The sequence below is a fragment of the Saccopteryx leptura genome, chromosome 13 (assembly GCF_036850995.1).
Source record: "Saccopteryx leptura isolate mSacLep1 chromosome 13, mSacLep1_pri_phased_curated, whole genome shotgun sequence".
Classification (NCBI taxonomy): Eukaryota; Metazoa; Chordata; class Mammalia; order Chiroptera; family Emballonuridae; genus Saccopteryx; species Saccopteryx leptura.
In genome coordinates, this window is record NC_089515.1 from 39,727,717 (window position 1) to 39,753,214 (window position 25,498).

Consider the following 25,498-nt stretch of genomic DNA (forward strand, 5'->3'; position numbering starts at 1 on the left):
GACAATAACAGCACAGTGACAACACATTCAATGGGTAGCCACTATCAGGATCATGTATTTTTTTTTTACTTTTTTTTTTCTTGAGAGAGACAGAGAGAAGAAGGGACAGCGAGAGAGAGAGAGAGAGAGAAACATCAACTCTTTGTTCCATGTAGTTGTGCATTGGTTGTTTCTCGCATGTGCCTTGACCAGGGATCAAGCAGGCAACCTCGGGTTTTAAATGGGCGACCTTGGCATTCTAGGTCAACACTGTATCCATCGAGCCACTACTGGTCAGGCAGGAGCATGCATGCTTGAATAGAGGGTTCAGAATCCTTCTGGACTTTCAGTTCATGGGTCAGTGTCTGTCTCATCTGTCAAACAAGTGACTCTGCTCAGAGTGATGCTCTGGAAGGTCAAGAGCTCCAAGTGGGAGCTCAGGCCTGCTTTCAAAGAGCCGGACGGGCGGCAGGGCAGGCAGTGCCCTTGACAAGAGCGTGCACACTGAACTCTGCCTGAGCCAGTCACTCTGTACTCCTGGGCTTATGGGACTGGCCCGTTGATGGAGACTTGACTCATGTTGGGCCATCAGAGCCTTTTTCTGGGGCACTAAAGCTTCCAGGGGCCATGTTTCTAGCTCCTTCTGGAAGCTGGGCTGAGAGAGGATGCCGGCAGTTGGGAGAATCGTGAGACAGAATCTTCTGTGGTCCTGTGGGCACAGTGATGCGTCAGGGTTGCCATTACAAACCACCAAAGCTCTGTGTCGTTCCTAGGGGCTTAAACAACAGAAGTTAATTTTCTTCTGGTCCTGGTGGTGGAAGTCCAAGATCACGTCGTCAGGGTTGGCTTCTTCCAAGTCCTCTGTCTGTGCTGTGTCGATGTCCGCCTTCTTCCTGTGTCTCCATAGCCTCTTATCTTGTGAGTGCCTGTGTCCACACGAGGACACCAGTCACACTGCGTCTGGGTCAACCTCCCTAATGACCTCATTTTAACTTGATTACATCTTTAAAGACCTGATCTCCAAACACAGTCATTCTGAAGTTCTGGGGGCTGGGACTTCAACACACAAATTTTGGAGACACAATTCAGCTCATAACAAGAGCCTAGTGACAGATCACAGCACACTGAGCCCCCTCCCTGTCCTGGCACCCCACCTGTCTGTGGCCCCACAAGGTCAGGGGTTGCTACAAAAGCTGTTTTTTCTTTTTTGAATGTTTCCACTTGGATATTGCTTGTATAGAGAATTGTTAGGGGCTCAGTGTATTAGGTATAGAAGTCCATGGTTTGTGATAGAAGTTGCAAATATTTCCCCAGTTTGTCATTTGGTTTTTTACTTAGTTCATTTTAAAAATCACACAATTTAGGCCCTGGCCAGGTAGCTCAGTTGGTTAGAGCGTCATCTGATATGTCACTGTTGTAGGTTTGATTCCCAGTCAGGGCACATATAAGGATCAACCAATCAATGCATAATTAAGGGGAACCACAAATTGATGTTTCTCTCTCTCTCTCCTCCACTTCCTCTCCCTAAAAATCAATCAATCAATTAAAAAATAATTTTAAAAGAACATAGTTAACAGCATGTCAAACTTCTCTAGTTTTCAGGCCCTGGCTGGTTGGCTCAGTGGTAGAGCGTCGACCTGGCGTGCAGGAGTCCCAGGTTCGTTTCCCGGCAGGGCACACAGGAGAAGCGCCCATCTGCTTCTCCATCCCTCCCCCTCTCCTTCCTCTCTGTCTCTCTCTTCCCCTCCCACAGCCGAGGCTCTATTGAAGCAAAGTTGGCCCGGGTGCTGAGGATGGCTCTGTGGCCTCTGCCTCAGACGCTAGAATGGCTCTGGTTGCAAAAGAGCGACGCCCCAGATGGGCAGAGCGTCGCCCCCTGGTGGGCATGCTGGGTGGATCCCGGTCGGGCGCATGCGGGAGTCTGTCTGACTGCCTCCCCGTTTCCAACTTCAGAAAAATACAAAACAAAACAAAACAAAACAAAACAACAACAACAAAAAAAAAACTTCTCTAGTTTTCCATCCAAGAAAGGATGACTAAATACAGATCCTTTAATGCTGAATTGGGGTTAGAGGGGACTGAGACAAGAAAAGCATTGCTTGTCCCTCTGTGCTGTCTAGGTTGTCAGGTCTGAGCAAAACTGGCTGAGACACCATGTTCTCGGAAGTGGGCTCAGCTCGCGGGGGAGCATTGATTCTGACCACCCCGATTTCAAAGTTATTTCATGTTTGAATTAATAAGAGAAAATGAAAACATCTCTACTTGATATGACTCAGTGTTCACGAAACCGTGTTCCTAAAAAAATAATGGGCTGGAGCTTGGGTGACCGCGGCTGCATGTCCTGTGGACCCTGGTGAGGGTCCGGACATGTATCCTAAGAGACTGTCTCATTTCTGACACTCCTTGTGAGGGATATCCTTTAAACGCTATCCGCACCCTTTTTTTTTTTTTGTATTTTTCTGTAGCTGGAAACAGAGAGAGACAGTCAGACAGACTCCCGCATGCGCCCGACCAGGATCCACCCAGCACGCCCACCAGGGGCAACGCTTTGCCCACCAGGGGGCGATGCTCTGCCCCTCTGGGGCGTTGCTCTGTAGAGACCAGAGCCACTCTAGCGCCTGGGGCAGAGGCCAAGGAGCCATCCCCAGCGCCCAGGCCATCTTTGCTCCAATGGAGCCTTGGCTGCGGGAGGGGAAGAGAGAGACAGAGAGGAAGGAGTGGGGGGTGGAGAAGCAAATGGGCGCTTCTCCTATGTGCCCTGGCCGGGAATCGAACCCGGGTCCCCCGCATGCCAGGCCGACGCTCTACCGCTGAGCCAACGGGCCAGGGCCTATCTGCACCCTTTGAGGGTAACATGGAATTTTGGAAATCATCCAAAGTCTTAGATGACAGGTGGGTGGGAAGTTGGTTCTGTTCTTCTGTAGTGGTCGGTGTAGGCCGACTGTGAACTTAATGAAGGCTTAAGCCTCGAAGCCCCTCACTTTCCAGGCCCCTCCCAGGGCCGGCAGTTCCCCTCCAGGATGGGGTGGAGAAAGCAGCTGCCCAGCACCTCTGCAGGCGTCTGTCCCATTCATGCGCCACATTCCAGGTCACAGCTTGCTTCCTGCTGGGAGGCCACCTCCACGTCCCCCACCTACCACAATCACAGTACCCAAGTGACACAAAAGAAGACAGGAGAAGAGGGAAAAGTGAACAAAGAACAGATGGGAGAAATAGAAAGCAAATAGTGGCGGCCCTGGCCAGTAGAGCATTGGCCCGGCGGATGGACGTCCCAGGTTTAATTCCTGGTCAGGGCACACATGAGACGTGACCATCTGCTTCTCTCCCCCTCCCCCTCCCCCTCTCTCTCTTTCCCTTCTTGAAGCCAGTGGCTCGGTTGATTTGAGCATCAACCCCAGACGGGGTTGCTGGGTAGATATAGGTTGGGGTACATGCAGGAGTCTGTTTCACTATCTCTCCTCCTCTTCATTGAAAGAAAAAATAAAAAGAAAACAAATAGCAAGATAGTACATTTAAACTCAATCTTATTTATGATTACATTCAACATCATGGTCAATTAAAAGTCAAAAATTGTCAGGTTGGATTTTAAAAAATAATACACTATCTACAGGAAACCTACTTGAAAAGAAAGACATATGTGGGGACTCTATGGAAGCACCCTAGCAGCGCCTGGTCATGACGTCCATGCCTGTGGATGACTGGCTCCGTGGTGCATGGACTGGCCACGCCTCCAAGTGCACAACGCAGACAAGGTGGGCCCACTAGCTTCTATGGGCCACCTTCCCTGGCACCTCCCCTGGGAGGCCTGTGAGGGGAGCAGCTTCTATGTTGCAAAACAAGATATGATCCCACCCTCAGCTGGCCCATCTCTTCCCCAGTTGGGCGCCTTCCGTTGCTCTAGCCCAGATAGCGCTGCTGCCTGAACCTAATGGCCTCCCTCCTCGGAGCAACATGCCGCTCAGGACGGGGCTGCGCAGGGCCGGCACCTCTCTGCTCGGTTTTAGGGAATTCGGGTGGGCACAGCACCATCCCCGACAGCTATGGCCTTCACTGAAAAAAGTTTATTTATTTATTTATTTATTTTTTTTGTATTTTTCTGAAGCTGGAAACGGGGAGAGACAGCCAGACAGACTCCCGCATGCGCCCGACCGGGATCCACCCGGCACGCCCACCAGGGGCGACGCTCTGCCCACCAGGGGGCGATGCTCTGCCCACCAGGGGGCGATGCTCTGCCCCTCCAGGGACAATGCTTTGGGACAAGGCTCCAACCAACCAAGCTATCTGGCCGGGGCTCATTGGTTGATTCTTGTCTATGCCCTGACCAGGGATCAAATCCACCACCTCTGTGTGTCGAGAGGACTCTCTAACTGACTCAGCTACCTGGCCAGGGCTCAGCGACAGTCTTTAATTGGAGGGAAGGCTGGATCCAAGCCAACAAAGCAAATCGACCTCGTTGGTCTGCTACGAGGCTGGCTCCATGTGGAGGTCGCTTCCAATCCTTCTCTTAGACTCTGAAGGAATCCGCACATCTGCTGGTGATTAGGGGGAGCAGAGGGTGGTCTAATCCCCTCTCCACCAAGAGCGTGCATACACCTCATTCTAAAGAATGTCCAACAAGTTCCTTCTAAAAATGCAATTTACTTCTTACTAAAGCAACGCATGTATGTAATTTTCTAAGTCAAATGATACGCCGTGACTTACAGGAAAGTCAGCCCAACTCCACCCCGGGCCTCAGTCTCTGCCCCTCGACTCGCTTTAAACCTTGATCCTTCTGCACAACGTGCTTATATTACTAGTTCTGATTATTAACATTTTAGCAGTCATCTATTGACTTGATATTATTGCAATCCTATTTTGTTTTCCCAACAACCGTACACCCCTCTCCCTCACTTCCATATTTACTGATATCATAGTTTTTTTTGCCGAAGTAATATTTGATTGCCATTATGACGGTCATACAAACATTGTGCGCAGGGATAATACGTACTGTGATATGATTTTATTCCCCTTATTGTACCATGTGTAATTATTACCTTTTTTGTTCACTTAATTTTATAGCAATTGATTATCACTGATTCAGCCCCAATCATTCTAAAATGCTCCCCTGAGGCAAACAGGCCGGCGGACCTGTCAGTCCATGGTTTCCCTGCAGACAGCTCTGCTGGGCCCCTGTTCTCAGAACCCGCTGGGAGCCCCGGAGGGTTCAGCGCTGCCTTTCACTTCTGCGCTGGAGCCAGGGCTCCCGGTCCAGCCCCTGGAGAGTGAGTCTCCTGTCTTCCGCGGACAGGCAGGGTGCTTCCCTGGCCGTGTGTGTGGGGTGGGCTTCCGATCTGCGCGGTTCCTGCCGCTCCTGCTTCCCGCGAACGCGCCCGGCTCTCTGCGGTGCCGGGTGCCTGGCTGCCCGGCCCTCACGGATTCTACACCCGAATCAGCGCTCACTTCCTCTACGGGCGGCTCCCACGCCTCAGGCAGCACCGTTTCCTCAACTGTTTTCAATTTCCCCAGATTTAGTTGACAACGTCGTCTGCCACCTCCTCTCTCATTGTCTTTCCAGAACCATTAGCGTCCTATGCAAGTGAGGGAATGAACACAGGCTATGTCCGCCTTGTTTAGCCGAAAACTTCCTTCCTTAATTTTCTAAAATTTATTTTTATTTGTTGATTTTAGAGGGGGAGGAGAGAGAGAGAGAGAGAGAGAGAGAGAGAGAGAGAGAGAGATTTGCTCTTGCTTTTAATTATGCATTCACTGGTTGAGTCTTGTATGTGTCCGGATGGGGATCGAACCTGCAACCTTATGTATTGGGATGATGCTCTGACCACCTGAGCGACCGGGCCAGGGGAAAATATGGAATGTTTCACAAATTTGCATGTCATCTTTGTGCAAGGGCTATGCTAATTTTCTCTGTTGTTTCAGTTTTAGTATGTCTGCTGCTAAAGCAAGCACCTAATTATTATTTTTTTCTTTTTTATTTATTTATTTTTTATCAAGTATGAGGCAGGAAGGCAGAGAGACAGACTCCCACATTCACCCTGACCGGATCCACCAGGCAACCCCCGTCTGGGGCTGATGTTCTGCCCATCTGGGGCTGCTGCTCCGTTGCTCAGCAACCTAGCGATCGATATTAGCGCCTGAGGCAAGGGCATGGAGCCATCTTCAGCACCCGGGCGGGGCCAACTTGCTCATTTGAGCCATGGCTGTGGAAGGAAAAGGGGGAAGGGGAGAGAAGCAGATGGTTGCTTCTCCTTTATGCCTTGACTGAGAATTGAACCTGGGACTTCCACACATGGGGCCAACGCTTTACCACTGAGCCAACCGGCCAGGGCCACAAGCACCTAATTCTTAACTTTATGTCCCAGTCACAGAATCGACCTGCTCGGGGTAAACAGGGGTGGTGGGAATTGGTCCGCCCCGCTCACCCCCATGTACTGTTTGTGAGTGGCAGGCCTTGTCTCCACAGTTTTAGGGCACTCTTTATGGATAGCCGTATTTATTTGTCTTCTCAGTATCTCTCCCAGGCTTGTCCTCATCTGTAATAATCCTGCTCAGTGCCCCCCAGCAGGTAGCCCAGCCCCTGTCCTTTGATTCCTCACCGTTCTCTGTTCTCCCTGGCATGGCTGCCCTTGGCCATGGCCTTGGGCGTGTCTCCTCAGTCTGTGGGCGGGGCCCCTGCAGGGAGTTTCTCCGTTCTGCCCAGAGGCGTGCAGGGTGGAGGGAGCCTCAGATCCTGCTGGTGGGATGGAAGGAGGCCATCGTGGTCATCTGGTCTCCAGGTGTGTTACCTACCATACATCAGCTATTCTGGCCGTTGGCATAGCTCCTGGGTTTCATTATCTGACGAGCATCTGCCTTCTTCCCAGACTCGGATGATGTGAGGAGTACTCTTTTCAATGGTCTTAGCTTTGGAAGGCACAGGAAAAGAATGGAGTAGAGGGAGAAAAAAAAACCAAACCACAAAAATAGTTCTTCAACTCAAGCAAATAATGTTGGATGTATTGATTAGCATTTTGTGATCCCTAAGCCTTTATTTATCTTTATAGCTTTAAAAACAAAGTGCAATGAAAATTCACACAGTTGGGTTCCAGCTCCTGCCTCTTTCCACCCTAACCCTGTGGGCAGGGCTCGCTGTCTTAGCACACACTCTCTGTGTGCCTTGACTGGCTTACAACTCCTTGTGGCGTATCCAGTTCTATAAAACCCGTTTTTTAAATCATAAAGTAGAATTAAGACACTTCAAAAAGGTAAATCTGCTATCTTGGGTATAAATTCTTGGGAGTCTGTGAAACATGTCCTAGAAACGGGAAAATAAAGTTTAATTGTCTTTAGAAGGAGTGGTTAAAAAAATAGTTATTGGTTCGACTAAAAGATATCAAGAGCTCTTTGGTGATATGAAAACTGTCTCCCAAAGACTGGGCAGCCCTGAGAGCAAGGCCGCTTTCTCTACGTGACCCGCAGTAGATCATACAACTATGTATTCTGGGGACGTGTCATTAAGGGGGTTGGTGCTTCAGTTTTAGCAAACCAGGCTTCCCCAGGGCACTCCAGCAGGTTGGGAACCAGATCAGGTGACACTTGGTGCTTCCCTGCCGGACCCTTATGTGGGTTTTGTGGACAGAAAGGGAAGGCCTGGGCCTCCACTCTCAGACAGCACAGCCAAAGCACCTGCTTGGGGCGTTGAGAGGTTCTAGGCACTCAGAGCAACTCAAATATTTCAGTCCATTTAATTAGATTATTTGAAGGAAGGACCTCAACTTCCACAGCCACTTAAAATTAGGCCCCTTTTCTGTCTGGAAATTAGGGAAAGGTAAGAAAACTAGCAAAGGGTCAGGGTTCCGTAGAAGGTAAACTCAGAGGCGATCTCGGGAGAATTCGACCAACGTCCTCGAGGGACAGGGAGAAGCTCAAGTTCTCTTCCTGAAGTTGAAGACCTTGGCAGTGGAGGGGCAACATCCGGCCTCTCTGGGGAGGGCGCCCCTCCTGGAGGTCTGTGTCAGGGTCCAAGTCGTGGAGACAGGCCTCCCTTCCCTCCTGTTCACAGGGAGGTCTGGGAGGAGGACGTGGGTTCCCAGGATTTATTCAAGTGGAGACGAGGGGGTGAGGGAGCTAACACCACATGGACTCAATTTTCTGTATAGAAATCAGATGAGGTCATTCAAGAAGTGTCAGTGTTGGGGGCAGGGCAAAGGCAGAATGGAAAACAGAGTGAAGACGGCTGGTTTTGAAGTCTTTAGCCTGAGCCGTGTTGCACGGGGGTGGGGGTGGCTGGGACTAGGTGATCGGCGACAGGTTTGGATTTTAAGCAGACGTGACAGATCTGCACAGAGGATTCAGGGCGTTTGTTCATCGTTGTTCATATATATTATGATTTAATTCCCGTGTTTTGTGTTTTTTTTTTGTATTGTTTGATTCTAGAGAGACAGAATGAGGAAGAGAGAGAGGGAGAGAGAGAGAAGCAGAGAGAGGGAAGCATTCATTTACTGATCCACTTAGTTGTGCATTTATTGGTCGCTTCCCATGAGTGCCTGGACCAGGACTGCACTCACAAACTTGATGTTTCAGGACAACGCTCTAACCAACCGAGCTACCCGGCCAGGCCTCGAATTCCTGTTTTGAAAATTGCTTCTGTACGTAGTCAAAATCTTTCAAAGTTAGGAACTTCATGTCATTTCTTTGCACATCTAGAAAATTGCACATAATTTGAAGGTTACAGTTTAGGATTATTTTCACAAAGTGAACCTCTCTTGTGCCCCACACCTGGACTGAGAAATAGAACATTAGCACCCCCCCCCACACACACAAGCCTTGCTGTGACCCCTTCCAGTCATGACGGCCCCTCCCCAGGGGACCTGGCATCCTCATGTCTAACAGTTTAGATCAGGCTTGCCTAAAGCAAAATGAACTTTAGAGTCAATCCATTCCTGCTCTGTAAACCCACAGGGAAGCTCTTAAGTCATTCATTTTGTGTCTCAGATTTTGTGGGGTCAGAGTTCATCGGATTCCATACTAGTCAGTGTGCACTCATGCGTGTGTGTGCGCATGCGTCTCTGTGTGTGCACGTGTGTCTGTGTGTGTGCGTGTGTCAGTGTGCGCGCGTGTGTGTGTGTGTGTGTGTGTGTGCGCGTGCACAGGGACAGGCCAGACAAGCTTGGTCTTCCAGAAGCTTGATGGCGGTGAGCGCATGGACCTGGAGGGGACTGAGTGACAGCGTGCACGTGTCAGTCCCCGCTCCTCCTTGTCACTTCAACTGTGTCGTTCTCAGCCCCGCCTGGGCGGGCAGAGGATGGGGGCATGTAGGTGTCAGGGGTCCAGGAGAGTCACAGGCTGGGGCAGGGCTGCTCTCACCATCACAGGCCTACGGAAGCCGTTTTCCCAGCTCAGAACCTGGCAGAGAGAAGAAAGGCACAACTAACTACAGTGACTTAAGGGTCACATTTAGGTACAAAGCAATCCAGTCTCCAACACATCAAACACATAGTCCTGCATTACCGGGCTCGGGGACAGGCCCCTGGCAGGCGCAGGTGGTAGGAGCACACATTGGCTTTCCTGAGATCTCAGTGGCCGTCTGGCCACCTGCCCACACACTTCCAATGTCAGCTCCTGCAGGACAATCGCTGGTTCACCTCTGCTGGCCCAGCCCCGCCCAAGGCCAGGTACACAGTAGGTGCTCAATAAATGTGTCAAATGAATGAACCCAATGCACTTCAGAGCACAGGATATTCACATACTTAAAGTCCTGATTCTCTCTGGGTTGATGGGGTGGACTTTTTGAGGCCAGAGCTTGAGAGGTGAGTCAGTTACATCTTGTTGGGGACACTTTTCCTCTCTGAGCTCGGTCTTATCCCCAAAGCGGAGACCGTAACTGACAGGGTTGGCATGTCCCGTGCACACTACACATTCTTCCCTTTCCACACCCAGGGCTTTGTATGGCCTGGGCCCCAGAAGGTGACTTAGGTCACCAGTTCTGTGCTTCAAGAGTGAGGGCACACTCTACTGTTGGGGCAAAATCTGGCCAATCTAGGCTCAGAATCCTACACCCACCAGCAGAGGAGAGAAAATGACACCCCCATGGCCGAGGGAAAGAGATTGTCTGGAACTCAGCTATATTCCACCCAGACCATTCACTAAATACGGGAGCTGTGGGCGTGCGTGTCCACTGTTCACGTAAATGGAGAAGTTGCATCCTGGGGTCTGAGGGCCGGTCAGGGACACGTGCAGCTGCCGCTCAAAGTGTAGTCCCTGGACCAGCAGTTTCAGCATCGCCTGGGAGATTGTGGGAAATGCAGATTCTTTGGCCTTGGGATTCTTCTACAGACCCAGGGATCCAGAACCTGCATTCTAACCAGATTCCCGGGGAAGGGGGTGTCCGTGTGCACCTTGAGGGCTGAGAAGTCCTGCTTTAGAAAGATTAGGACTCACACATGGACTTCGTAGATGTTCAAGGTCTTCTGTTTCATTTTGTGATCTTTGCTGCCATCTAGTGGCCATAGTCACAACAGCAATGAACTAACTAAAAGTCTATCCAGGGGGAGATGCTCTGTGATTAGAGGCACATAACAGGACAAGTGGGACATGCTTGAAATACCAGGTGCTGACTGCATTGCTGCTGCATCTGCAAATGTGACAAAAATCCTACACTTAAAGGGAAGTAGAAAGAGAAATAGGAAGTGAAGGGAGGATTGATTCTCCCCCATAGAAATGTAGGCTCATAGAAAATGGGTGGAGAAAAGTAAACTTTTTTATTTAGTAGATCAGAAAACAGTTTTTCTTAAAATTGAATGTCCATGTCTTATTTGGGGGTTTTATTAGAATGACTCAGTGATCCATAATTCCATAGTAATTCCCTCTAAATCCTAAGAATTGGTGCCTTTGAGATACCCATTTAGCACATTTAATAAAGGGGATTGACTCCCCCCCCCCCCAAGGGGAATGGGGACAACAGGCACAGTTAGAGCATTAGTCCCAGTTGGCGCCTGGAGATGAGAGAGGTAGAAGAATACGTTCCAAGTTGGACTGATGGGGTCTAGGGCCAGATAAGCTTTGCTGCAACCCTGAGCAGTGACTACAAGAGGGAGCAAGCACGTGTAGCCATGACACGAATGAAAATATCTCATGCATTTCACAAATCTGCCCTGCATCCTGTGAGGTCACTGTTATCAACCTCATATTCTTTGTAAGGAGCCGGGGCTCTCAAAAGGTCAGGGAAGCCTGATCTGTGGTGGCGCAGTGGATAAAGCGTCGACCTGGAAATGCTGAGGTTGCCGGTTCAAAACCCTGGGCTTGCCTGGTCAAGGCACATATGGGAGTTGATGCTTCCTGCTCCTCCCCCCTTCTCTCTCTCTCTCTCTCTCTCTCTCTCTCTCTCTCTCTCTCTCACTATCTCTCCCCTCTCTATAATGAATAAATAAAAAAGTCTTTAAAAAAAGGTCAGGGACAAGGCCACACCAGAAGGTACTTCCCTGGCCACGATGACATCCACCCAGATGTGCCCACAGGGAAACTGTTTTCTGTGCTCCTGCCTTTGCTGGCTGTCCCAGCAGGACTCCCGAACCTCAGTCCAACCTGCCTCCTTGCTCACACCCCTCCATGAAGTCAGTAGTAGCACTGCAGCTCCCATCACCTTGAATGAGCACCGTGACTGACAACATCTCACATGTCCTTGGCCCTTTAACTCCATCTGTTTTTTCATTTCCTTTTTTTTTTTATTTAATTTTTTTAATTTTTTTATTTTTCTGAAGTGAGAAGTGGGGAGGCAGAGAAACAGACTCTTGCATGCGCCAGACCGGGATCCACCCAGCATGCCCAGCAGGCGGTGATGCTCTGCCCATCTGGGGCGTTGCTCTGCTACAACCGGAGCCATTCTAGCTCCTGAGGCGGAGGCCATGGAGCTGTCCTGAGTGCCTGGGCCGACTTTGCTCCACCGGAGCCTTGGCTGCGGGAAGGGAAGAGAGAGATAGAGAGGAAGAAGAGGGGGAGGGGTGGAGAAGCAGACGGGCGCTTCTCCTGTGTGCCCTGGCCGGGAATCAAACCCGGGACTTCCACACGCCAGGCCGACGCTCTACCGCTGAGCCAACAGCTAGGGCCTAACTCCCTCTTATTTTACCACAACTCTTTCTTCATCATCACTCCAACTTCTTGCTGATCTACATCTTCACATGCCCTCTTTCTAGTCATGTCTTCATTCATTAAGTGAATATTCATGTTTATGGGACTCCAGGTTCCCCTCTGGTTCTGGGAGCTCTGTGTAAATAAAGGGGAATAATCTTCATGCTGCCCACATGGTAGCCATGGGCCATGCGCGGCTACATTTTATATATTAAATTTAGCAAAATTAAAAATTGAGAGCTGCTTTTGACACCTTTTAAGTGATGAAGTGATCAATAGCTGCAGTTGATTGGTGGTTATTCGGTTTGGACAGAACACATACGGAAACTTCCATCATCACAGAAAAATTTACCGGACAGTGCTGCCTAAGAGTGTTCATTTATTGTGGTAGCTGGATAGATGGTGAAACATTTAAAACAGATGTTACTGTATCCTAGGTAGAGCAGAGAGCTATGGAGGAAACAAGTGACTAAGAAAATGTTATACAGTGATAGTGTTGGGATTGGCTCTGACGGCCACTTCCTCTTGCTTGAAGTCCCTCCTTTGCTGCCATGACACCTTAACGTTTGTTCTTCTACCTCTCTGGCTGGTGCCCTAGTGACTGAACAGCCCTTCTTGCCATTGTTACATTAAGAACACAAGAGCCGTCCCCCCTTAAAGTCCCAGGTGTGACCTGAGATCTGAAAGGACTCAAATTGTAGCAAGATTATTATTTTCAACACCATTCAAACAGCATCTGTGACAAGACTAAATGCGTTGGTGTGCTCTTCAAAAACTCTGAAATAGAAGTAAAGAACAAATGTCTGATAAGCTTATGGTTCCAAAAGGTTTTCCTCGGCCATTTCTCAGTTTCACCACAAGGTGGCAGCATGAGCTTACAAAAGTATTAAATGGTATTGGCCTTGGCCAGTTCGCTGTCGGAGCATTGTGTTGAGGCGCCAGGATTGTGGGTTCCATCCCAGGTCAGGGCATATGCGGGAAGCAACCAATAAACACACAACCATGTGGAACAACAAATGAATATTTTCCTTTCTCTCAAAAGTAATTAAAAAAAAACCCTAAATGGCATGAAAATAATCACCGGCTGATATGCTTTGGTTCCTAATTACCTGTCATTTCTGAATTACCTGTCATGTCACCACAAAGTGAAAGCATTAGCTTACAAAATTATATGGCAAGCAACTAATCACTATCTGATATGCTTACGGTTCCTAAAGGTTTACCTGTGCCATATCTCAATATTACCACAAGGTGGCAGTATGAGCTTACTGCTCACCAATTCCTTATCCCCCTTCAGAATTCTAATGAATTTATTTTATGAGTCCAGAAAAATGGAGTCATGTATTGTAGATTACTAATATGCATTAATTCACTATTGATTTTTTTTTTTTTTTTTTTGCTTTTACTGTTGAGATGGTACCCTTCACCCAATCTTTGTTGTAAAATTCATAAAAATATTTCGGGTGGTTTTCTCCACGTTTTAAAATGGAAAGATTTCCCTGGCCTTTTCTTGAACTGATCAATTGATTTTTCATCAGCATCACATAAAACAATCAGTGAAGAAAATCTATACATTTGTCCCCAGTGGTGATCTTGCAAGTTCAAGACGAGTTACCATGTTCAGCATCTGGGACTCATTAGGTCTGCAATGTTACCTCATTGACGGGCACACATCTTTCCCAGATGTATAGTTTATGAAAGGCCAATGAAGTTTCAAGGAAGGGAGTTCAATCTGCCCGCTCACAACTGTCTGCTGCAGCCAGTAGGTAGGGTATAAACCAAGGGAAGGAGCGCTTCTAGGCCTGGTTCATCTAAGTGCTTGGCTCACTGCACAGAGGCCCTGTAGCCGGCCAACGCCCTGCCCTTTCGTGTGTGAGTACCCGATGCCTCCCCGGAAGGGAGTTGGGTGAGAACTTTAAAAATTGATTTTAGGGGAGGGAGAGAAAGGAGACAGAGAGAGAGAGAGGGAGAGGGAAAGAGGGAGAGAAAGGTGTGTGTGGGGGGGAGCGGGAAGCATCAACTTGTAGTTGCTTCTTTTTAATTTTTTTTTTTTTTTGCATTTTCCTGAAGCTGGAAACAGGGAGAGACAGTCAGACAGACTCCCGCATGCGCCCGACTGGGATCCACCCGGCACGCCCACCAGGGGGCGACGCTCTGCCCACCAGGGGGCGATGCTCTGCCCATCCTGGGTGTCGCCATGTTGCGACCAGAGCCACTCTAGCGCCTGAGGCAGAGGCCACAGAGCCATCCCCAGCGCCCGGGCCATCTTTGCTCCAATGGAGCCTTGGCTGCGGGAGGGGAAGAGAGAGACAGAGAGGAAGGTGTGGTGGAGGGGTGGAGAAGCAAATGGGCGCTTCCCCTGTGTGCCCTGGCCGGGAATCGAACCCGGGTCCTCCGCACGCTAGGCCGACGCTCTACCGCTGAGCCAACCGGCCAGGGCTGTAGTTACTTCTTGTAAGTGCCTTGACGGGCAAGCTGGGGGTTTCGAACCGGCAACCTCAGCATTCCAGGTAGACACTTTATCCACTGCGCCACCACAGGTCAGGCAGGTGAGAACTTTTAAAAAGGGAACAACAGAGACAAAAGTAGAAATGGATAGGTCGTGTTAAATGAACACCTTAGTATTTAAGACAGCAGTATTTAAACTCAGCTCTCCAAGGGCTTCCAAAAACTGCCGTCCGGAGCTTGTATCAGGCCACAGGTTCCATGACAGGGACAACCAGAGAATCCCCCTTGTCACTGACCCGTGCAGGCCCCCTCATGACCAAAGCTCCTTCAGTCTACAGTGGTGCTCAGCCCCTCCCACTGGGAGTCACACCACGGAGACAGCCATGTCGAATAGCCCAGGACATTAGTATGCTCCTTCCCCAAACATATGGAGGAGCTATGGGTCCTTGGGGCCCTGGAGGGTGACAGCGACATGAAGGGTAAAGCCTTGAACAGGCCGACGTGGCTCCAGCTACCTACCGTGAGCTTGAACTCTCCTTCTGAACTATTTGCTGGGGCAGAACACAGGCCTCTGTAATGGGTGAACTAAAAACTCTATCCTGGAAACTAAGGCTACACACACTTCCAATAGTTCATTTATAAATGTGAACATACAGGCTACACAAAGAAGAATTTTATTTTATTTTATTTTTATTTCTGAAGCTAGAAACGGGGAGAGACAGTCAGACAGACTCCCGCATGCGCCCAACCGGGATCCACCCGGCACGCCCACCAGGGGGCGACGCTCTGCCCACCAGGGGGCGATGCTCTGCCCATCCCGGGTGTCGCTCTGCGAGACCAGAGCCACTCTAGCGCCTGGGGCAGAGGCCAAGGAGCCATCCCCAGCACCCAGGCCATCTTTGCTCCAATGGAGCCTTGGCTGCGGGAGGGGAAGAGAGAGACAGAGAGGAAGGAGAGAGGGAGGGGTGGAGAAGCAGATGGGCGCTTCTCCTGTGTGCCCTGGCCAGGAATCGAACCTGGGACTCCTGCACGCCAGGCCGACGCTCTACCACTGAGCCAAACAGCCAGGGCCCAAAGAAGAAATTTCAACAAGCAATACAGAACAGACCGGTGGCTGCTGGATGGGAGGGGTGTGGGGATGGGTGGAAAGGTGGCGGGTTGAGGAGCACGGATGGGCAGTTACAGAGTCGCAACAGGGATCTAATCAAGTACAGCACAGGGAGTGTAGTCAGTAAGATTGTAATAACTATGCGTGGTGCTGGGGGGGGGACTGGAAATATTGGGGGTGCTTTGTAAAGTACATGATTGTCTGACCACCATGCTCTACACCTGAAACTAATACAGAATAATATTGACTGTAAACTGTAATTGAAAAATTAAAAAAAATAAAGACTTAAGAAATATAAAAAAAGAGATTCATTACAAACATGCTCATGTTATTTTGCACAAAACACTACCTCTGAGAACAGCCTTACAAAATACCGGATAGCTGCATGTGTTACAAGAGTTAGTCCCTGGCCTGTGGTGGCGCAGTGAATAAAGTGTTGACCTAGAACACTGAGGTTACCGGTTCGAAACCCTGGGCTTGCCTGGTCAAGGCACATGTGAGAGTTGATGCTTCCTGCTCCTCCCCCACTTCTCTCTCTCTCTCTCTCTCCTCTTTCTCTAAAGATGAATAAATAAAATCTAAAAAAATTTCATTTATTCATCCGCGGCTGTCTCCGTGGTATGACTGGAGTTGGTATTAAGAATGAAATTTGTCTAAGTATTAAAAATAATTTTTTTCATTAAGCATGCTATTTCAAAAATCAAGAACTGTCAACATATTAAAACTTTTTTTCCCTTCTTTTCCAAGTTAGAGGAGGGGAAATAGAGAGACAGACTTCTGTATGGGCCCTGACTGGGATCTACTTGGCCACCCCTGTCTGGGGCTAAAGCTCTGCCTATCTGGGGCCATACTTGCAACTGAGCTATTTTTAGCACCTGAGGCAGAGGCTCCACAGAGCCATCCTCAGTGCCCAGTGCTGATGTGATCGAACCAATAGAGCCATGGCTGCAGGAGGGGGAGAGAGAGAGAGAATGAGGGGAGGGGGAAGGGTGGAGAAGCAGATATTTGCTTCTCCTGGGTGCCCTGACCAGGAATCAAACCCAGGACATCCACTTGCTGGGTGAACCTCTACCGCTGAGCCAACCAGCCAGGACTAACACATTAAAACTTTTAGGGCCCTCTCTGAGTGTGTTGTGTGCGGGTGCTGAAGAGTGGGGGAGCAGGGAATGGGAGGATTCATTTGAACTTGATGGGTTAAAAGGTGTTAATGGGCTGGTTTCACTCCAGTTATTAAAGGTGGTCTTCATATAAGAAAAAAGAAATTTCTGTTGGCTGGGAATCTCAATTGGTTGGAGCAGTGGTCCCCAACCCCCGGGCCGCGGACCGGTACTGGTCCGCAGAGAAAGAATAAATAACTTACATTATTTCCGTTTTATTTATATTTAAGTCTGAACGATGTTTTATTTTTAAAAAATGACCAGATTCCCTCTGTTACATCCATCTAAGACTCACTCTTGACACTTGTCTCGTAAGTTCAACAATTATATTTAAAAATACCACAGTTTTTACACCGGTCCCATAATTTTATTTTGTGCATTTATCCGTCCCACCCTAAAGGCCGGTCCGTGAAAATATTTTCTGACATTAAACCGGACCGTGGCCCAAAAAAGGTTGGGGACCACTGGGTTAGAGCGTTGTTCTGATACACCAAGGTTGGGGGTTTGATCCCCAGGCAGGGAAAATACAAGAATCAACCAATGAATGCATAAGTAAGTTGAACAACAAATCAATGTTTTCTTCTCTCTCTTCCTTCCTTTCTCTCTAAAATAAATTAATAAATTTAAAAAAATTAAAAAAAATTCAAGACATGTTATTTGATAATAGCACTACCAGTCTAGAATTTAATATACATCGACTAGAAGCAATCAAACCACCAAGAAAAGATTTTTAAAAATTGGCTCAAATAACATTTGAGTTACAAAGGAAATTAAAACTGCAATGACGAGTTAATTGGGGAAGTAATCAGAAGAGCTACATCACACAATGGAAACAAGGTGTGAAATCAAAACCACACTCACGTAAATTTATCATTTTAAATGTGTCGATTATTAAAAAATAAAATAAAAGAAGAAAAATAAACCATACATTGAAATGAAGAGATTAAGGAGCTCCCAAATAAACATTACTTGCTGGTGTTGCTGCTGCTTGTAGATAGTTTTTAAAAATCACAACTACTCTTACAAAAGAAAAATGTCTATGAATTATTCTGATGTTTGAAAATTATGAGAGTATGACGTATAAACTGACAGTTGATTAAATGAAGAGGTATATCACCAAAATTAACAGAAGAGAGAAACTTGATCATGTATTGTTACTTATAATTAGTGTATTCGAGCTGGGATACAACTGTAAACTTCCTTGTGCCCCAGTCTGTGCTATCAACCACGAAGAAATGCCAAAGCGTATTTTTATAAAAATCATCCCTTTAGCCCCGGCCCAGTGTCTCAGTGGATCAAGCGTCCGCCCAGCACATCAGAGGTTGCAGATTCCAACCTCAGTCAGGGCACATGCAGGAGGCAGCCAATGAATGCACAACTAGATGGAACACCCAGGTGGAACAGCGAGTTGATGCCTCTCTCTCTTTCTCTCATTAATGGAAAAATTAAAAAGAAAAGGAAATCAGCCTCTTCCGAAAAGGCACAGAGTCGGGTTGGTTTGGTTTAGGGGAAGTTTCTTCAAACCTGTGCTATTTAAACAACTCTTGGAGAGCCCTGGCCGGTTGGCTCAGTGGTAGAACGTCGGCCTGGCGTGCAGAAGTCCCGGGTTCGATTCCCGGCCAGGGCACACAGGACAAGCGCCCATCTGCTTCTCCACCCCTCCCCCTCTCCTTCCTCTCTGTCTCTCTCTTCCCCTCCCACAGCCAAGGCACCATTGGAGCAAAGATGGCCTGGGCGCTGGGGATGGCTCCTTGGCCTCTGCCTCAGGCGCTAGCGTGGCTCTGGTCGCAACAGAGGGACCCCCGGGAGGGGCAGAGCATCGCCCCCGGGTGGGCGTGCCGGGTGGATCCCGGTCGGGCGCATGCAGGAGTCTGTCTGACTGTCTCTCCCCGTTTCCAGCTTTGGAAAAATACAAAAAAAAAAAAAAAAGAAAAGAAGAAAATAAACAACTCTTGGAGAAAAAAAGGCAGATGAGCCCATTCTAAGACTAGCTCAGGACACAGGAACGTGACCTCATGACCCCAGTCCTGGACCCAGTTGCCTCTGCCTCCTGGCAGGAGGAGGGGGGAGGGGGCGGCTGCTAACCCTGTCAAGCCCACAGCACGCAGCCAAGTAACGCTAATTAACCCTCTGGATGGCTGCCTTTATCCCTTCCACTAAACTCACTAATTTTCTCTATATCAGAGAAGAACGCTCCTGTCCACACCTTGAAAAGGAAAGCGAGGAAACTGAGGCACAGGGAGTTGGGAGTTACCAGCCCAATCTTCACTCGGATCAAGTCAGGGATGAGGAAGTTGATAGCTAAGGGCAAAGGAGAGGTCAGGTGACATTTCAGGATGCCAGGAGTGGACACCAGGGAATAGGCAGTGAACTGCGAGTCGGGGGCAAACGGGAGCTCCTGGGCATCCTAGATGGATACCTGGAGGGCCCACAAAAGAGGAGCTTCTTTCTTTAGGTGGAGACCGGAGGGGGATGTTTCTTTCCGTGTTCAGCATTGCTGAGTGGGTTGTAGGTCTCGGGAGCCCTGGGGACTTTTGGTGGTCAGATTAAGCACAGATGCTGACCTGCTGGGAGCAGCTTGGACACAGGGCCGAGGACCGACCAGGATGCTCCAGGCTCCTGGCTAGGCCTCCGTCATGCACGTCACTGACTTCTGGCCCCTGTGCAAAATCATACTGTAAGCGACACACCTAGGGAGCTGGGTTTTTCATCTGGTGAATACCTAGGGCAGGGGAGTGGGTAGACTGGCTTGCTGTTCATGGCTGCTTGGAGATCATTGTTCTTAATGCACAGGACAGTGGGCTCGGAGCTCTAGGGAGGTGAGCACCGTATTTATCAGCCATTTACACGAACTTCGGGCTCTTGGAGGACCAAAATCTTTTGATCAGATTGTAACCCGAGCACCACGTGTGGAGAGAAGAAACAGCACAGCCGCTCACAGGCCTCTTCCTCCTACGCAGGTCCCTTGCCCTTGTAGCCTTTACTCAAAAGCGCATTTTAGTGTCCCCTTCTTAAAACACAAACCTACCCAATTGCGCCGGAGGGAGGCGATGTTGCCTGTGAGTGGAGCAGGTTACCCACAAGTCCCAGAAGCATAGCTAGGTGGTGCCTGTCTCTCCTCCCCAGGCCATCATAAAGCCAGGTGCATCTCAACCTGCGCGCAGCCAGGAGCGCGGTGGGACCCTGAGCCCCGGTCCTCTCCACGCCCGGCTTCCCAAACCTGACTTTCCCGCCGCTGGGGGTCCTCCGGGTCCCCACGCAACAATGTAGCGTGGGCGGCCCCAGCATCTCATTTGCATCCGCCGCGGCTCCACCAATGGGCTGCGCGGGGGCCTTGGAACGCTGTGTTGCCAGCTGCGTGCGCGCGTGTGTGCGGGTGTGACAGCAGCTGAGGCCGTGGAGGTGGCCGTGGCCGTGGGAGGCGGGCCCGGCCGAGCCCAGCGCGCGGGGACCGGCCCCAGCGCCCGCTCCTCCTGCGTGTCACGGGCGCGTGGCCCGGCCGAACCCAGAGACCACCCAGGCTTGGCCGGGCACAGCCGCGATGTCGGTGGCGGGGCTAAAGAAGCAGTTCCACAAAGCCAGCCAGGTAGGGGGCGCAGAGCGGGGAGCGGGGCACTGGGGAGGCGGGTCCCCAAGGCTCCGGGGCATTTGGGGCTCTGACGCTCCAAGGCCCCCCTCTTGGGCTCCATATCTTCCCGCCTCTCTCCTCCCAACCCCCGCCCGCGCCGCTGAGATTCTGAGGGTTTGTGGGGGACAGAGGAGGTGGCCGCCTCAGAGTCTCCGCGCGGAAGAGGGTGGGCGTCGGGAGGCCCCGCTCGTGCCTCTCCCGCCTGGGGCTGTGAGGAGGACCCAGGGAGAGCGGTGCCCGCGTGGGGGTCGGCGGGCCGGTGGCGCCGCTTCCTGGGCGCGCGCTTCGCAGTGGACCCGAGTGTGTCCCGCTCCGGGCCGGGGTCCGCACCGCTGACCTTCCTCCCCCGCCGCCTCCCCCGATCGCCCCGGGCTGGGCACCAAGCTGCTGCTCTTAAAGAGCTGCAGATCTGGTGGTGAGACACTGAGACAGACAAGTAAACAGTGTTAGACACACCTCCACGCGCAGAGGATGGCAGACAACACCGCGGGGGCGTACGGGAAAGATCCTCGGAGGAGGAGACGTCGTTGGAGAATTAAATATGAGGAGCAGTTTGTGGTTGGGGTTGGGAGGAAAGGAGGAAGGGCGCTCTGAGCAGAGGAAACAGGAAAACAGGCAGGGAGGCGTGAAATCCGTGTGTGTGGACAAGTCAATTCGTATTCCAGTGTTGGAGCCTCAGCCGGCCACAGCAGAGCTCACCCTGTGAAACCTGTCCTGTACCTGCACCCCTGCACCTGTTGCTCCGCCCCTCCCTCCCCGCAGCCCCCGGACTTTGCTGCAGCCAGGTGGACAGACTTCATTCGGCATCCACATTTCTGAGGTCTCATCCTGCGTCTCCCACAAGTTGGCCCAAAAAGCAGCGGGGATGACAGGATTCTCTTCTTGTCGCCTCAGTTCCTCTTCTCTTCCTTCACTCCCCTTCCACGAGGAAGCTGGGTAGGGGACCTGGGTGGACCTGGAGCTCTTCAGGGAGATGAAGAGCCAGCGGAGGGACCAGTTGGTGAGGGGCGATGGTGGACTCCCTGCTGACTCTGGGCACTTAGAGAGGTCTGTGGGACGTGCAGATGTCACTGGCTTGGGCGCAGGTGCTTATCCTTACCTGGGGTACAGGGCATGGGGCCAGGACTGGCGCTACAGACTTATTTTTGGCATTTCCAGCCTAAATGGAGATTGAAAAATAAAAGAGCAAATGGAAAGTAAGACAGTGTACAGTGAGCTAAATATAGACTCTAAGGAGCACCCACATTTAGGGACTTGTGTAGCCCAGTACTTGGTAAGAGTGGCTACTCAGTATAGGAACACAGAAGAAATGAAAGTTTTTGGGTGGAGGAACACAGGAAGGAAGGAAGTGGGCGCATGCAAGGGAGAGAAGAGTGTCACGGGAACCCAGGGAGCAGGGACCTCCAACAGAGCTGCTGTGAACCAGCACCTGGCTCTCAGGCCGGGTGCCACCGTGCGGAGGGCAATGCCAGAGCCATCACTGGCTGTACTGGTCACTCTGGCTTCCTTCTGATTGACAGGGAATCAACCTCCTCTTTTGAAAAATTTCCTTTTGCTGGGTATGGGCATCATAGAAGCAAATCTGAGAGAGAACCAACCCATAAGCCCTTGGGTAATTCAGGTTGGTTTCTGACCACTAACCAACGTGACTAATGGTTGAAATCTTAGGAAGTTATTGGTATTGGAAAAATATGATGAGGCTGTTTGGGTTAACGCCCTGTAATCAGTGCATTACGAACCAAATGAGCAGAGGGTCTAATTTAGCTTTTTTTTTTTTTTTTGCATTGGCTGAAATCTTCATGAATTTATCTGAAAAGAAAGATATCACAGATTCTCTCTAGTCATTTTTGTAGTCAGAGTGCCCCCTAGATAAATTTTTATCTGTTCTAGAAGTCTTTCTAAGAACTCTTGCAATGTGACAGATTTGGCGAAGAAATTAGGCTGAGTTTAATATAAGAGGGAGCAGGATATTTTAACAGCAAATGTTTCTCTTAGAGATTTTAACAGCAGGTTTTAATTCATGTAGAGCTTTCCCAGGGCAGGGGAACGGGAGTCCTGGATGATGTCAGTGGCTTAATAATCTCCAGGGGTCCAGGCCTGGCTCTGCCACTGGCCAGCTCTGTGACCCTGGGAATGTGACTTAACCCCTCTGGACTTTGGTTTCTCTCTTTGTGATGAATTAGAGCACTGCTAGTCAACCTGGTCCCTACAGTCCACTAGTGGGCATTCCAGCTTTCATGGCGGGTAGTAGCGGAGCAACCAAAGTATAAATAAAAAGATAGATTTAACTATAGTAAGTTGTTTTATAAAGACCTGTTCTGCCAAACTTAGCGAAAATCCAACATAAAATACTTGGTAAGTAATCATTATTATATGCTTTAACTTGCTGTAACTCTGCTTTATAAATTTTATAAAGTAAAGTGACTTCCCTACTTTATAAATCACCATTACTGTGGAACTGGTGGGCAGTTAGAAAATTTTACTACTAACAGATACAAAAGTGGGCGGTAGGTATAAAAAGGTTGACTACCCCTGGACTAGAGGATTTAAGAAGCTGCGTCTCTGTTCTAAAATTAAGTGCACAGTTCTGTGAATATACTAAAAACCACTGAATTGCACACTTAATAGGCAGATTATATGGTATGCGTTTTATATCTCAGTACAGTGTGTGTATATGTGTGTGTATAGATATATATGTATATAGAGATATATATTTTCCAGTCCTGAAGTGTTTAAGTAATCCACTTAAAGTATTTTAGACAAAGACAAAGTTGATCAGAGAAGTCTTTTACAAATAAGGGAGCCAGGACCCTGACTGACAGATGATCTCTGTCAATGGTAGGCAAGTTAAAGTGACCAATAGCCTCCTGGTTAACTGGTTCTTCTTTCTTGATCCCTCACTGACCCCTGAAGGAAAAAAAAAAAATCCCTTTGCAGAGAATGAAGAGCTGTAAACACAGGGGTTCAGCACCGTGTGGGAAGCACGTGGAGACCGGCAGGAAAGAGGGAGGAATAAACTGAAATGAGAAGGGTCGGGGTCAAATACAAAATGTAATTCTTTCCTGCGGCATCCGGGACTGGAACCCCAGTGTCCCAAGTATGTAATTAAATACATTGTTAAAGTCTTTTGTTGGGGTGCAGCTTGAGTTACTAGAGGTGCACACAAATAGGTCGCTGATGGGATTGTGGTTTCCTGTGAAATGCGGCGCTGGACCAGGAAAAATGTTCACACCCGATAACCACACCAGCGCCGCTGCTCCGCAGTGTGTTCATTGTCGTTGGCGTGGGACCTCAGGCCACACCTGTGCTTGCTCTGACTGGCACTGTGCCTCCCTCTGGGTTTCCGGGAGCTGGTTCCCCATCCCATGAAGGTCTAGGCAAGAGTTACATCTCCTCTCTGCCTTCTTCTCTCCCAAAACTAACCAGCTAGTGCTGACACTAGATGCTGATGACAGTGTGGGCTTACGTTAAACTGACCTTTTTCTGTCCTTACACAGCAGTGCCCTTGAACCCCCGGGTACGTGACCCAACAACAACAGGGAATATGGGCATGCGAGACAGCTTTTGGGGGTAACTTTTTCTCTTTCTCTTTTAATGCATTAACCAGAAAAATGAGCAGTTGCAGGCAGCCCGGACATTTGCCCTGTAATGACCGACTGGCCATTTATGGGCAAACAGTTCTGAGAAAGATGTTCTCTGTATATTATGAGATTCTCTCGAGAGGCAGTGAATGGCTCTTGTTTCATTTTCTCATTAGAGACAAAGATAAAACTGCACTTTGCAAAATCCATAATGATTTATATTTTTTTTCTTAGATGCATCAGAAAATAGGTTGAGCTTGAAACATTCTTGCTCCCATCCACATCGATTGCTTCATGAATTAATCCCTAAACCTATACAGTATTATTATTATTATTATTATTTTTCATTTTTCTGAAGCTGGAAACAGGGAGAGACAGTCAGACAGACTCCCGCATGCGCCCGACCGGGCTCCACCTGGCACGCCCACCAGGGGCAACGCTCTGCCCACCAGGGGGCGATGCTCTGCCCATCCTGGGCGTCGCCATGTTGCGACCAGAGCCACTCTAGCGCCGGAGGCAGAGGCCACAGAGCCATCCCCAGCGCCCGGGCCATCTTTGCTCCAATGGAGCCTTGGCTGCGGGAGGGGAAGAGAGAGACAGAGAGGAAAGCGCGGCAGAGGGGTGGAGAAGCAAACGGGCGCTTCTCCTGTGTGCCCTGGCCGGGAATCGAACCCGGGTCCTCCACACGCTAGGCCGACGCTCTACCGCTGAGCCAACCGGCCAGGGCCACAGTATTATTTTTTAAGTCAGGGTGCAAGCATACATGTTCGCACCAAATTGATTTTTGATTTTTGTAATATTTGAAGGACACGGTACAATCCACATATTTCTGACCTCTGGTAACTTTTTCCTCTAAAGTAAATGTCACTTAGGGTATCATTTGGAATTTGGAATTTGATCTTAAAATGCATTTGAAAGCAGGAATTTTTTTAGGACAGATATTTTTTCAAATTAATTTTTTTTTTTTTAATTTAGCGAGAGGAGGGGAGGCAGAGACAGACTCCCGCATGTGCCCTGACTGGGATCCACCCGGCAAGCCCACTAGGGGGTGATACTCTGCCCATCTGGGATGGTGCTCCGTTGCTCAGCAGTTCAGTGCTTCTTAGTGTCTGAGGGGAAGTCATGGAGCCATCCTCAGCACCTGGGCCAGCTTGCTTCAATTGAGCCATGACTGCAGGAAGGGAAAAGAGAGATAGACAAGGGAAAGGGAGAGGGGTGGAGAAGCAGATGGGCGCTTCTCCTGTGGGTTGTGACCCGGAATTGAACCTGGGATATCCACACACCAGGCCGACACTCTACCACTGAGCAAACAAGTCAGGGCCCCAGATTAACTTTTCAGTTTTACTTAAAAAGTGACTGTAAATATATTTCCCAAAGTTAAGTGGGTGTGTGTGGGGGTGTAGCATGCATTTGGGAGGGGTTATTGTTGGCATGCTTTACCTATAAAATAAAACTGCCAGTAAACAGAACTTATATGCTATTTTATTTGCCTGAATAA

General features: G+C 49.4%; 1 protein-coding gene and 1 pseudogene across 3 annotated transcripts in view; one reads left to right on the forward strand and one right to left on the reverse strand.

Annotated features, from left to right (window-relative positions):
- Window positions 1–5,817: 5,817 nt before the first annotated feature.
- On the reverse strand, window positions 5,818–5,918 carry LOC136385116 (U6 spliceosomal RNA; annotated as a pseudogene).
- Window positions 5,919–20,012: 14,094 nt separating this feature from the next.
- Window positions 20,013–25,498, forward strand: part of SH3GL3 (SH3 domain containing GRB2 like 3, endophilin A3) — a 77,010-nt gene continuing 71,524 nt past the window's right edge. For all 3 annotated transcript variants that reach the window (XM_066354804.1, XM_066354805.1, XM_066354806.1), the window contains exon 1: window positions 20,013–20,377. In XM_066354804.1, coding sequence (XP_066210901.1) covers window positions 20,333–20,377 — 45 coding nt within the window. In that variant the 5' untranslated portion in view covers window positions 20,013–20,332. The remainder of the gene's footprint in view (window positions 20,378–25,498) is intronic.